Source organism: Tribolium madens, unplaced genomic scaffold (assembly GCF_015345945.1).
Source record: "Tribolium madens isolate multiple individuals breed KSU strain unplaced genomic scaffold, Tmad_KSU_1.1 Scaffold_97;HRSCAF=244;Tcas5.2_LG3a, whole genome shotgun sequence".
Taxonomy (NCBI): domain Eukaryota; kingdom Metazoa; phylum Arthropoda; class Insecta; order Coleoptera; family Tenebrionidae; genus Tribolium; species Tribolium madens.
Window position 1 is genome coordinate 8,954,407 of NW_025401069.1, and position 13,894 is coordinate 8,968,300.

At 31.6% G+C, this 13,894-nt stretch overlaps 1 protein-coding gene across 2 annotated transcripts; it reads left to right on the forward strand.

The window, feature by feature from the left end:
- The first annotated feature begins 12,926 nt into the window (after positions 1–12,926).
- LOC123014297 (ras-like GTP-binding protein RhoL) lies at positions 12,927–13,894 on the forward strand. Of its 2 annotated transcripts, XM_044413345.1 has the most exons (5): positions 12,960–13,037; positions 13,090–13,215; positions 13,266–13,380; positions 13,427–13,544; positions 13,608–13,894. In XM_044413345.1, exons 2-5 carry the CDS (start codon positions 13,115–13,117, stop codon positions 13,784–13,786), a joined length of 513 nt encoding a protein of 170 aa, XP_044269280.1. In that variant the 5' UTR covers positions 12,960–13,037; positions 13,090–13,114; the 3' UTR covers positions 13,787–13,894. The 2 variants fall into 2 exon arrangements, with proteins under 2 accessions (XP_044269279.1, XP_044269280.1); XM_044413344.1 differs by having other exon boundaries at positions 12,927–13,215.

Here is a 13,894-nt window from a genome sequence, read left to right on the forward strand (position 1 = left end):
GCCTTTTCTGCAAGCAATATATCTCTGATGCATTTTAAGAGAAGCCAAGGTAGAGTCGTTTTGGTTTTGTTTATGTTTGCTTGAATCAATAACCAGTATCTATTGTTGCCAAGACGTTACTTGGTTACTTAGATATATATTTTCGTAAACTCGAGACAAAGAATTATTATTAATTCAAAAGGAAACTACCTATTTTGAGTAACATCAATGTAATCCTTCGAATGCAGTTTCTCGTAGTTTTCGGAAGTCCTAATTCCTCGAATCAACTCTATAATACCGGCGCTTCCAGAAAGTTTGGACAAAATCTGTTCTGTTCTGATTGAATAAGTTTAGACAGTAATCCTTAATACACACCTATATTTTCTTTGCATATTTTAAATAAAAATAAAAATAAAATTTAAAGTTTGATTATTATTTAAGTGGGTTTCATTTATTTTGATTTGTTTAAATAATAAGAGCACTTAAGACTATATGAATCAAATTATTATTTTTATGTAATCTGCTGAGAAGGCTGTAATAAAGGAATGAATATTTATGAAGCAAAAATGTATAATTTTAACAAAGAAAATGAAAATGTATAATCTTGAGCCAGGAATTATGCATTCAATCTGGAAGGACAGTAATACCTTCTCCAAAACTTGTAAATAAGTTTATTAAAGCTTAAAACTTCGCTTTACTGATTAGATTATTAATTTTCAGTCAGCATACATTACAGGGGAGTCAAAACTATCGTTTATAATTAAATTTTCAAAAAGTAAGTAGAAAACTTTATTCACATTGGTGTGTTTTATTATGCAATACACAATATAGTAGGTGGATTTAATAACGGAATATTTTTCAAGGTGCTTGTTTTCCAGATACTCTTGTTTTATGAAAACGTAGCAAATAAAAATAACTTTGTATTGCTAACATCCCAACGCAGTAATTTTTAAATATTGAATTTGAAAAAAAAACTGTATAGGAAGGAACCATTTTATATCTATACATGCACCCTTGTTTATGTATATCTGACATAAATATAAAGTTAATTTTGGCTTATAATAATAATAAGGCAAAAATATCTAAATATTAAACTGGCTTACAACTAATTAAACTTTGGCATTTTCAACAAAATATAGGAAATGTTACCTCGAAAGTTATGAAACGTTTCGTTACACATAAAATATCAACAAAATATATTAAAATATATTTATTTCAAACCCCAGTTACCAGTCAGATGTGAAATATAAAGGATATATCAGAAGTTAATTTTAACATGTAATACATCTCGATAAATAATACATTTTTTCAATTTGTAATTTTTCATTAAAAGTTTTCAAATTTGATTTAAAATTAACATATCAAAACCTATACCCGCCTATGGGTATCAAATTAAAAATTTCGAATTATTTTCGTTGTGATAGAAACGGAACTACATTAAAACAACTGCATTGTTGTAATTATTTATTGACATTAAAAGGCTCGTTTACACAAAATTATGGGGGAAAGCAATAAAAGCAAATAATAAGAATTTTGCAAAATGTTATATAGAAAAGTTGTTTTACTTAATGAGTTCTTTCACGTGTTAAAATTAACAAACGTATTTCTGATACATCTGTATAAAATTTGTTTGATTTTAATATGTGATGTTTTTCAATGCGGATTGTGTTCTGAAAACGTATTTTTTAGGATTAGTCAGGATTCAAAATACACAGAAATAAATGAAAGGAAATTCGTTTATTTTTTCAAAAGAATCGTCCAGCTGTTGCACACATCTGATGCAAATATCTTAACTAAGTTTACACTTCAATTCAGCCCCATCTGTCTTAGTAAATGATCGAACATCATTACTCGAAATTTAATTTGTGAAAATCCGTATGAGATTGTTTACCTTAACTTTTCCAAGTCTATGTGCAGACAAAAAACAAGAACATGCTGGTAGCAAAAATTGAATGCTAAACGACTTGTTATAAAATTGATATTTGACGATGTGTGAAATTGTAAAGTCGTAAATTGAAAATGTAGGCATCGACTTGTTGGTGCAATTTTAGAGATAATCATGGACCACACGTTTCCCTCTTTTCTGAAATCAATATTTATCAAACATTGTTGTTGAGATAAGTCTACTCCTTCAGCCTTGAGGCGAATTTATGTGAGAGAGCTTAAAAAAGTTGTCACGTGTTTTATCTCGCAAAAATTCAGCAATAAACGACATGTACGCATCAGGTATATGTGTGACAATGAGACAAATGTTGGACTTGACACATATTCAATTTTAAAGATGTTTACTTGAGTGGCGTGTGGCGAACTGTAATGAAAGTTGACGCAAGCGAATCGTTCTCGAAATATGAAACATTTCTTTCGACAGGAGCTTTTTATAAACAAGTTGCGATTACGTTACTTTATTACAAACATAGACAACTTGGCAGTAGAACGCACGTTACATCCTATTTTTTCGATTGGTTATCGAAGAGTTTCTTGCAAGAATTTCAAGTTACGAGATATGTGAGAAAGTTTCGCATGTGCAAACTGTCACTTTCAGTGTGTGTGTTTCAAGTGTTTTTCTTTATAAATCGATTAAGTTAAGTGTAAGATGTAGCTTAGAACGACTAGATTTGCGAGTGAAGAGGAACACAAACAACATCAAGCCCAAGTGTATAACCATAGTTACGTTAATCCTGAAACTTTCATCCCCCTGTACAATTTTTGCATGCATACATAACAACATAAAGTGTTTACATAGTAAAGAAAGTCCGACAGTTGATTTTTTCAATTAAGTGCTTTTAAGCTCGCAAATAATTTACTTTCGGTGCAGCTGTATCATGTGTTGTATACATCACCGAAATAACTTTTTGAATGTTAATATCGTGGATGCAGCAAACGCTTTGCAAACTCATATTTGTTACATGCAGATTAAATCCCATTTATATGCGCGAAACGTATTTACATAAACCATTTCAGCTCAGTAAACTGGGCTCAGTCAAGTGGCGTTTTTTATTGCACATTGTTTAATTTTATAATGCAGAAAGGAGGTAAAAAATGACGCTTCAACATCGTCATAGGTTATCCATATTCATAATTAGATCAGTGTTTGCGTTTGTGGTTGGTCTTGCATTAAGCACTCGAGGAGACCGACGACGGTTTTGTTAGCACAGCACTCAAGGAGGTCGAGTAATTTTCAGTTCGGGATGATACCGTCAAAAAAGCTCCGCTTATGTTTTATTTTTAATATCATTGATTTTCCGGCATAATTGAATTATTTGGAATTCATAAAGGTTGCCTGATCAAACGAGCTTTGATTTTCTACAAGTTCCATCGCTTTGTTTGGATAAGGACCGTATTTTGTATGTACTCTGGACGATAGACAATAAATCAAAAAATCGGAATATATCGCACAAACAAACCAGTAAAGCGGAATTTTATGCGACTCTGACCTTTCAACCGTCAATTAATTCAATCGGAGCTTAACCGATTACCCTAATTATTTAAACGTAAAAAACCTTTTTATTTTAGTAATAGGTACTCGATATCTTGAGTAATTAATGAGGAGAAAAAAGTGCCTTAATTACAAGGTCAACATTAATTGAAAAGCCAAATCACATTTGAGCTTTGTTCGAAATTACTATAATGATAGTCATAAAACAACGTCAAAACACACATAAAACGCCTCTTGGGAGCAATTACTTTCCTGCTATTTGCATTAAATAATATAAATTACGTGTCAATAGTGCGGCTATGCTAGTAAGCCAAAGCGCCTATGATAAATCGTTTAGGGTGTCATGATGTATACGCCAAAATGCTAAGATTACTCCCAAAAATTTCACAAAATTAGTCTTGTTTTAGAGAGAAGAAAACTGCCGGATTTGTCTTGCACAGAAACAAAAAATTAGTGAAAAATTTTCTAAGGGAAAAAGAAACGTTCAGTAATAATTAAAAAAAGAGTAGTATGCGTTATCCGTTATTTGTGGCTAAAGAAAAGCTCTAATTTAACAAAAACAGAAAGCACTTTTTAGCTTTCTTTTTCTATGATAAATTCCATCGACACAAAGAGTTTCATTAAACTGCTGCCTGGTAAAACTTCAAGCGTGATTTAAAATTCTAATTTGTTTGATTTTATCCAGCAGGTTTAGTTGGAGAAAAATCTGCGTCGTAAAAAGAGAATGAAATATAAGAAACATCTACAAATTACATAATTTACATATCCCACATTTACATAAATTCTATACACCTGTAGGATATTACCAAAAGTGTAAACAACTCGCTATTTGCTCTTCTATTTTGGAGTAGATACTGTTAAAGTTCTCCTCTGGATATAAAGACTAAACATTTATCATATTCAAAGCCACATGGGGCCTTGTCTCTTATTTATTGTTTACAATGTGCTATACATTTTAATACAAGTGAAAGAAATTCGTATTTCTATTCTCTTTCCTGGTTTTCGGTTTGCGAAAATGTGTCAGTGGCATCAATCTCCAGAGTGGCATCCCAACTAACACCCATTTTAGATGCACTTTCATGCATCTTGTTTAAACTTTCCATTCTTCAACGTCAGCTTACGATGTGCGAGAGGAGATTACAAGGATTGAACTGTCACTGCTGTGAATATTGTGTTATGATAACGTGGCTGATACAAATGTGCGCATATAAACATTGTAAAGTGCGAAGAATAAATGCAGGACTGTGGAAAGCATTTGGATAAGAATAAGTGTTTTTATATGAAGGTGTAGATTGAATTGGAATGTTTCTGGCGAGAACAAGTGTCAGAATTTAAGCGACGAAAATTTTATTGTAGCATTGTGAAAATTGGGCTTAGCGTTTTTCCTTTCGCGAGGGTGACAGTGAAAACAGGAGTTGGTGTGTGCCGCGTCAGTTTACACTCTGCGACTTATTAGAAATTCTGTTCTTGGAACTTTGGAAATAATCTCTTTTGATGAGGGATTTTTATTCTTTGTGAAAAGCGCATCAATTACGTGCCATTAAATTCCATTTAGTACTTAAGTCCACAATAGTAATCTAATTTCATAAAAATTAATTTCTTTATTTATTCTCATCATTTAGAGTCTATTCGAGCACGTATAATGACTCCGAAATAAGAAGTCCGTTTTTTCGGAGAGTTGCGAGCTATAGAAAAATTCAATTTAACTCTAACAAAGAGCTGAAATGTTTATTAACGTTGGGAATGACATTTCCAGTGAAAAACCAGGTCTCGATGTTGTCACGATGCTGAAACCTTCGACTGAAACCCCACAAAATTTTCACAATTGTTTTTTAAAGATAGCCAAGTATGAAAAGGTAAAGCAATTAAAAATTGAAAAAGAGGTGAAAGAAAAGCAAGTTTTTGTTTATATTTCTATGGTATATTCACTGTCGATGTCGCTTCCATGCGGCTCTATTAATTGACAAGAAAGTAATTTGCTTTCATTAAAACTTAATTCTAAATGAAGTTAGTAATTGCTTTGTTTAGTAATCGCTCTCTACTGAGATTAATCAAGAAACCAAGGTAACAAATTACTTTCAAGAATTTAGGTCGCCGTGTAATAATTATCCCATGTTTTTGGCCATACAAAGAATTCACCTCTTCTTTAAGCAAACGCTCATTAATTTATTCCTGATCACACCGCAGTGTGAGTTTTCCTCAATTTTCATGTCTTTGATGGTTGGTTAGCTCCAACTAAGTTTGTTCGAGCAACAAGCCCTAGAATCGCTCGTTAAATTGGGACGTTAGATGAATTTGGCTTGGCCCTTTAAGTTTTGACGCTTTCAAATAATTATTCTATTACGTGCCCACCTTGGACCTTGTTAGTGCTAAACGAATATAAACAGTTGATTGCCGAACTCGCTTTATCACCTTCGAGAGCTCTAAAACGACTTTGGGGAACTTCCACGATAAAAATTGGCGGAGTTTTTGAACTTTTGTTTGAAGGGCGCCTCGGTCACAAATTCAATTGATTAAAAGTGTGATTAGAAAAAGTTATTGGAACTTTAAACGTGCACATCGAATGCAATTTTCAACTTTTCAATGAAGCGCTTGTCGGTTAGATGGGAAACGACAATGGGCGTCTTCTCCAGATTAGCATTGCAAAATTTACTTTGTAGACGTCTGCCTTACATTGTATTGGAAGCCAATGAATTTATACTAGGTCTCCATTGCTTTTGTGACAGTATCATTGTCATAACATAACGAGATTTTAACAGATAGCTCAAGAACAGGTTCGCCTATTATGAAATTGTCTATTGCTGACAAAAAATTACGCTCTAGATGCCAAGAGAAACTTCAAAGTAAAGCTGTTCTTTTCAAGTTCAATAATGTGAAATAATATTTACGAACTCACAAGTCGATATCATAAAAAGTTTTAGCATTTATACAGTTCTTTGAAATTTTTATTCACGATTATTGTTAAAATTTTCAAAACCTATTATACCCCTCAAAACTTCAATGTAATGGGTAAACGTTACCATCCGAGGTTTATTACGAGAACTATTTTTTCAGGGGCAAATTAACTCGCTAATTTAGAGAGTTGATGATAACAAAAATCTTTTATACAAAAAAGTGGCAACAACTTTTTTGTACACAATATCACCAAATGATTCAGATCTTTATCAACATTTGAGAAGATTCTTTTTTGGATCATCCAGCGTATAATATGGATTTGGCATCTCGTACTCGTACTAGTAGACAGAGAGGTGGTTCCAAATAAAAGAACAATACTTATTCAGAAAAACAATAAAAAGTGATTAAACGGACTAATGAATACCAGGGGAATAAAAAGTATGAAACCAAACGTTTTGTGAAAAATTAATTAATAAATGATAAGGTATTATAAAAATGTGATGTTTTATCAAGAATAAAATTCTTCAAAATTTTTTGAGTTCTACAATTTTTTTATTTTTTAAAATGGCAACCCACTATAAAACCATTTTTCTCATGAAGGTTATAATTTAAAGATTACAACTATCTACTTTATATTTAATTAAAAAAATAATAATAATTCTAAAATAAAACAAAATTTCGTTCTTAAAATAGAAACACATTTTTTTATATTACTTTAATTTATATTAATTATTATTTTCTGGATGCAAATGGTTTACAAAAAACCGCTTGGTCCCATACTTTATATTCACTCCGTATAATAGAAGAAAAATGAAGAAATTTGTATTGACTATTGACTTGTATAACTCAATGGTTTTAATCACTATGTGGGAAAATAGTCTAAAGTTGTCACTACCTTTGTGTACATTTTTTTATTGATACAGCTATTTGTGGAGATTTGCAAGCCAATCGTATTAAAAAAATAACCCTCCCTTTCTTATTAGAAAAATATTGCTTTAAACAAAATATTAGTATAGGTAATAATAAAATAAGACAACATCAAATTATATCTAGCTGTAATGAATTTCATATTTATCATCTACGCACATACCTTCAGGAAGTGTAGGTTATAAACCTACTTTTAAATAAAAAAACTAACTAACAAACTAACTTTTTTATAAAAAAGTGCATCAAGTTTCTTCTAGTTATATTTTGTACTTTCTTTTAACAATACATTTTTACAAAACAGGTGTGTTTGTGGAGATAACAATGTCACTATTCTTACATTTCAAACGTAATTGTTTTTTTAGAACATAAAAATTATTTTAAACATATGAAAATTGTGTCTTATTTGCGACTTGTTATGTTGGTAACCTTTCGGCTTAATATTATAAGAAAAATAAGCGAAAAAATATTTGTAGTTCTGTTTATTTTTGATGTTTTTATGATATTTAAGATGTTCAGTTCAATATTGAAAAAACTAAGTAAAATAAACAATTTTTTATTAAGTACACATCATACCGTTAAAATATAAAAATTAATGCTCCACACATAGAGAAATCATTTCAAAATATTTTATTATCATACCATCAATTATGAAAATAAAGTCTTGCAAAAGCTTTATGACTTTAAAACTGAAAGTTTCTGAAGTTGTTCTTATTGACCTCCACCTAAGATTTGCATAAGTACATTAATAAACCGTTAAGCCGCTGTTCTTGCTCGTTAGAGGTAGCGCTCCTTGCTTATTTATAGGCAATAATCTCCCATCTCGTTAAGGAGATGATGAGGGTTAAGCATGTGGTTTCCGCATATTCAAACCCCCAAACTGGAAGACAATTTAGCCATGCTGCTGTCATTTTTATTATAATGGTAGTCCATGCACAACTTCCACCAAACCCAAATTCAGTCCATTAAAAAGCTTCGGAAAGCTCGCTCTCGTAAAGTATAGTGACCCGAAAGTAGCTTTTCGAAGTCGACGAACTCTTTATTCGAATAGATTATGTCTTTCGCCTACATTTGGGAATTTATTAGCAATGCTATTTGATTGCAGTCCCAACATTATTCGCGAATTTTTAGGAGAGCAGGAACCGATGTAGCAACCTGAATTTGCGACGCCAGTCAGGGTATATTGCTGTCGGAGGAGAAAAAGAAAGTTTGTATCATTTCCTTGTAATTCATTAGCGTCAGCAAAAGTTGTGACGCCCGTGGCACCGCCGATATCGGCGGCGTAATAAAGAGATTCCTGTCATAATGATGTTTAATAACATGGCATTTCCATTATTAATTGCTGGATCCAGTATGAAACCTAATAAGAAAAATAATGGTACCAGCGAAAACGTCCGCGCGGAGAATTATATAACGTGGAAAGCCCTAATTAAAAACTCTAAGGCGATCGCTTGAACACAAAAAAGTCATTTCCAAAGTCGATATTCTCAAAGAATCGCCCATTCCCCAAGTAATTACAACGAAAATCAATTTATTTTAATATTGACAAACTATAAATAACAACTACCTCGCCAAGAAGAGAATTAAATCGCCGGAATGGATTTTCTTTAAAAAAAAAACATGAAAACGCCTCGACCATAACATAAATTTATCGGCTTGACTTCATCACCTTCGATGCAATAGAGGTTCGTAAAGAATGAGATGCCCGGGCAAAAAGGCCGAGTCGGGGTCAAACAAACAGATTGGGATCACCAAAAATGAATAAAGCGTCGAGGATGTTTATTTGAGGAAGACCCCTTTAAAATATCTTGTCAGATAACTTTGAACTCAATGAAAAATCTTCGCAATAAAGTTTCAGAACTCAATGAATTTGATTAGTTTTATTAAAAAAGCTTCAAAAGTTTTTATATTAATAATACATCAATTTGGGACACTGAAATATTCCAAAAGAAAGTAAATTGCTTGGGAAAGTCAAGGTTGGGGTTTTAAATGGGTTGTTATGTTATTCTGTACCAATCTTGAAAATTTATTGCAAGCGGAGACGTGAACATTTTACAAAAACTTCAATTGTAAACTGCGAAAGATAAGAAAAAATAAATCTCGTAGACGCATTTAATAGCCTCATAAAAAATAAACAAATTACATTTTGCTTAACAAATCTGAAAGCCTTTTGATGATCTTCCCCTTTGTGGTCTACCATTAATTATATTACAAGTTTGATACTACAAAAACAATATTACGATTAATATCAAGATACCACGTTTTATTTGCTGATTTTAGAAATCACAATTCAAACAGGCAAACAAAAAAAATCATTTTCCACATAACACCAAACCATTATTTAAACAAACAACTCATATTTTGGTTCAGTTAATATTTAACCAGGCATGGAATTTGCCTCGTGGAATTGTGTAACTATTTTTTTAGTGATGTTGGTAAAGCCGAACGCAACAACCAGAGATCCAACATAAAAACGTAAAACCAGCGTTCATGCAAGTATACAGATAAGTATAGGTATACATTTCAAATTATTATTTTATACGTAGCAAACTAACATTTCAACATTTTGACTAATTTTGATGAAGGTATGCGAAGACTACGTAGATTTAGACTACGTTCAGAAAAGCGGAAATTAACCCCAATGTTATAATAATTCTATTTTTGTTAAATGATTTCAAACAAATTGTGCTTTTTACCTATTTTTCTGTATTTTTTGAAAGGTTTCACGTCGTACGTTTTTAAATGCAAAACAGAGTGTCGGCTTATTGATTTTTTAACTACTTACGAGCAGGTACATATTTGAATAATGTACAAGATTGGACAGACAATTTCCGGTGGAATTTTAATGCAAATTTATAACTCATAATATTAATTTTGAAAAATATATTTCCAAGAAAGAGCAAAACATAGTTATTTACCCATAAAAACACAGTTATTTTTTTAAAACAACATTTTATTTTTATTTTTTTATTAATAACTTCAAACCGATAATTTCAAATTATCAAAATGCCATTTATTTACAAATACAATTTAAATAAAATCAATAAACATTAATTTATTTCGACTATTAATCTTTGTCACTAAAGTTTTTACTTTATCTTTCGGTTATAAATAAACATTTCAGTCCTATACAGGCGCCTTGGATAAGGTATAAATTTTTTTCTTGATTTCGTTTTAAGAGTGAGATTAAACCATTGTTTAAAACTTGGCACAAACTTTAATCCTTGGGGGTGGGCGGCTGAAAAAGTGCGTTTTTTTCGTTTCATGAAACTAATATCTGTGTCATACCAAACCGTCCATCACAATGAGTTCTGTTAAACATAATGAGAATTCGCATCGATCAAGGTTTAAAAACTTGTGTCAGTAATCAATCAAGCGAGGACGATGCCATCACGGGGGTAGTTATAATGGCATTTCCATCAGTTATATTTGAAAGATAAAGTATATATAAACAACGTCTGTTTTCGACAAGAGGACTGGTGATTGTGAGATTAACGAGATTATTTATTTAGTTATGATGCATTACTGGACCATCTTCGCTGAATAACAAACCCTCGCACATTATGCAAATTTTCGATAATAACGTTTAGACTTTACACCTGGCCGTTTAAAAGAACGTCATCACAAACTCGCTTATCAAATATGGTAAATTTGCCTTTTGCCGTGTAAAAGCATTTGAATAGGTACGCTTTCAAAAGACTCGTAAATAAATTTGTATGCATAATTTATAGTTGATGGCATGCCGTCTTGCATATTTACACCGGATTTTAAGATCAAACCGCTTTTTTAGGAGTGCTTGCACAAGACGGCAGGTATGAATATTTAGCGAAAATTATACAAAACATACACAAACATTGCCCCATTATGCAAATCAAGAAATAAAAAGTACGGTCCTTCTGATTTGTCATAATATCAGAAGCAGCTGTGACCTGTGACACGTCAAATTAATAATAATTGTTTATTTGCATAAAATCGATGTTTATACACCTACAGATTTATTTTTAATTTCAAATGCTTTTGATTTGGTGGTGAGGCAATAGCACGACTTCAATAATAAGCAGCAACTGAAATTGCTCTCACATGAGATATTTTGACTCAAAGTAATTCAAATAAAAACTATGAAATAAAATGTAATTACAATATGTAAACAAAAAATATTTTTAACATATGTAGTTTTTTTGAAAATTTCCAAAGCATATTTGTTTTTTCAAAACTAAAATTATGTTAGAAGTGTATCTTTAACTAGCAGAGCTAAACCACAAAAGATAAAAATTTAATCCATGCAGGCATTTTCTGGTGATCAGCAAAGACCAGCGAAATGTCCTATCACATGGCTAGCAACAACCCGACAACCACACAATTACAAACATTGTTACAATAATTAAATTAAATTTTATTGTTGCAGTCAAACTGTTTTAGATTTGCTACAATAATTACTCTTTCAGTGTATAGAGAAACTTTGTGTGTAAATTCTCTGTATTTGTCAATGAAAAATATTATTTATTTACAATATTTTTATAAAGCTATTAAAACTCAAATTATAAAAACACACTAAAGAGGAAATACTCAACATTTTAGAACAATTTGAGACAATATGCAAGAGGAAATTTAAAAGATGTTTAAGAAATAATTTCTTTTAGAACATGCGCATACCATGAGTAGGTTGTATAGGAAAATTTTACTGTAGAAACCCGATTTCAGTTAAAACCTTAATTTTAACTAGTTTTAACATTCTTTTTTAGTCAATTATAAGTTGAACAAATTAACACCAAAATATTCTCAGTTGATTCTGATTTTACAAAATGGGTGCGCTAGAACTTGTACCCCAGAGAAAAATGCCATAAACATGGAAAAAATGTTAAAAAAATTCTACCTATAAAAATTTCGAAGTTATAAGTTATAATTGCACTTTGACTCTATTTTGCTACAGGCTATTAGGAGAAGAAACAAGGAAGTTATGTATCCCAAATTTTAACTCTCTTTAATGTTATTTGTGGGTTTGGAATCTTTACTTTAAATGGCTAAATTTTTTAAACACTTTTTCCATGTTCTAACTAATCTTTACTAATACGAGCCTTTGTGGGTTTGCCTACTAAACTATTATGACTTTCCATATGTAGTTACATGTGAGTAGTATTATTAACATGCGCGACAGATAACAACAATAATAATTTGTACCTATTTGTGTTTCAATTGTGTAACAATTCTAAAATCGCGATAATATTTTACTGAAATTAAATCGTTGCCTAAATGGGACCTAAAGCGTCTAAGTAGATATTAAAAAATATAAGCAAAAGCCATTTTCCTCGATGAAACTACACCTATTAAGTACAAACTTTTTGTTAAAGTGTTTTTTAATAGGAGGGCCTCTAAATAAACAATGAAATGAGGATCTTTATGTTATGTTATGTTTTTATGTTAAATTCATAAGGTGCTAACTTTTATGTTATTTATTAGTAATTACGTTTATCTTGTGAAATCTGACTGCGTAACTACAATAGTAACTAATCAGTTATAAAAGTTCAATATTGGTCTTTTCTTTACGACAGAAGTTTTTAGTTTGAAAATCCTGTATGAAAAATTAGAAATAATTATCGAGAATTAAACAAAATTTAACTTTAACTGCTCAGAACCTGCTTCTGTTTAAATTTCTGAAATTACTCTAAATTTAATAACTTTCTAGAGGTGACAAACTGAGATAACGAGTGAAGTTATCAACTCTATTGTTCAATTGGAATCGCAGTGGCATCTTGTTCAATTTGATGAGTAACGAGGTGTGACCCATTTTGCAACATCCTATAAAGTTTTATCTCTCTGCACCTAAAATGAGCGGAAGTTAAGGTGTAATATTTTAGCGTTTTGTCCAATTAACGTTTCCTCATGTCGCGATATTTAACTTTTGTGGCGGTGGGAGACCATCTAAGCAACAAAACAGAGCTTTTGCTTAAATACACCGGAATTCACGACTTGGGTGTAAAAAGGTATTTGCTTTTTATCACATTTTAGCGTCTCTTCTAATTTATTAACTTAGGTTTGAAAACAACGTCCAAAGCATTATAGTGGATCGAGTGCGCTGGATGGTGCATTTTGTCGATACTGAATGTGACGACGACTACGAAATTTTGCGAAGACGGGCTTATGATGAGGTACGAATCGGGAAAAACGTGCTGATGATAAATGAATGACTTTCAGGCTGATTGTATTCTGCTTTGTTACTCGGTTAGGGTAAAATCGACTTTTAAGAATGTGTATAAGAAGTGGTGTTTGGAAGTTCGTAAATGTGCCCCTCTTGTTCCTATTATCTTGATAGGTATCCCAAGTTCTTTAATAACGGAAACTTAAACAAAAAGTACACTAATTGTGTTTATTGCAGGTACCGATATTGAAGCTCGTGTCGACAATAATAGCTCAATATCGACAGAACAAGGAGAAAATTTGAAATTACTTATTGGAGCTTACGCCTTTGTCGAATGTTCAATTCAACATTTTCTCGGCATTGATGACATATTTATTGAGGCAGTGCGGAGCACCAATCACCGAAAAAAATTCTGAAACACTTCCGTCACTTCATTTCCTTCCTTCACGCTATTCTTTATTTTAATCAATTCAAATGTTAAGTTTGCTGTCAGCGTTTCAATAGAAGAGAATAAGTTAATAAAA

What these genes read in the sequence shown, in the direction of transcription:
- LOC123014297 (XM_044413344.1), top strand. Translation starts at nt 13,115, where the DNA reads ATGTCGCGATATTTAACTTTTGTGGCGGTGGGAGACCATCTAAGCAAC. An exon ending in CACGACTTGGGTGTAAAAAG is followed by an intron (nt 13,216 to 13,265) that starts GTATTTGCTTTT and finishes TTATTAACTTAG; the next exon opens with GTTTGAAAACAACGTCCAAA. An exon ending in GAAGACGGGCTTATGATGAG is followed by an intron (nt 13,381 to 13,426) that starts GTACGAATCGGG and finishes AATGACTTTCAG; the next exon opens with GCTGATTGTATTCTGCTTTG.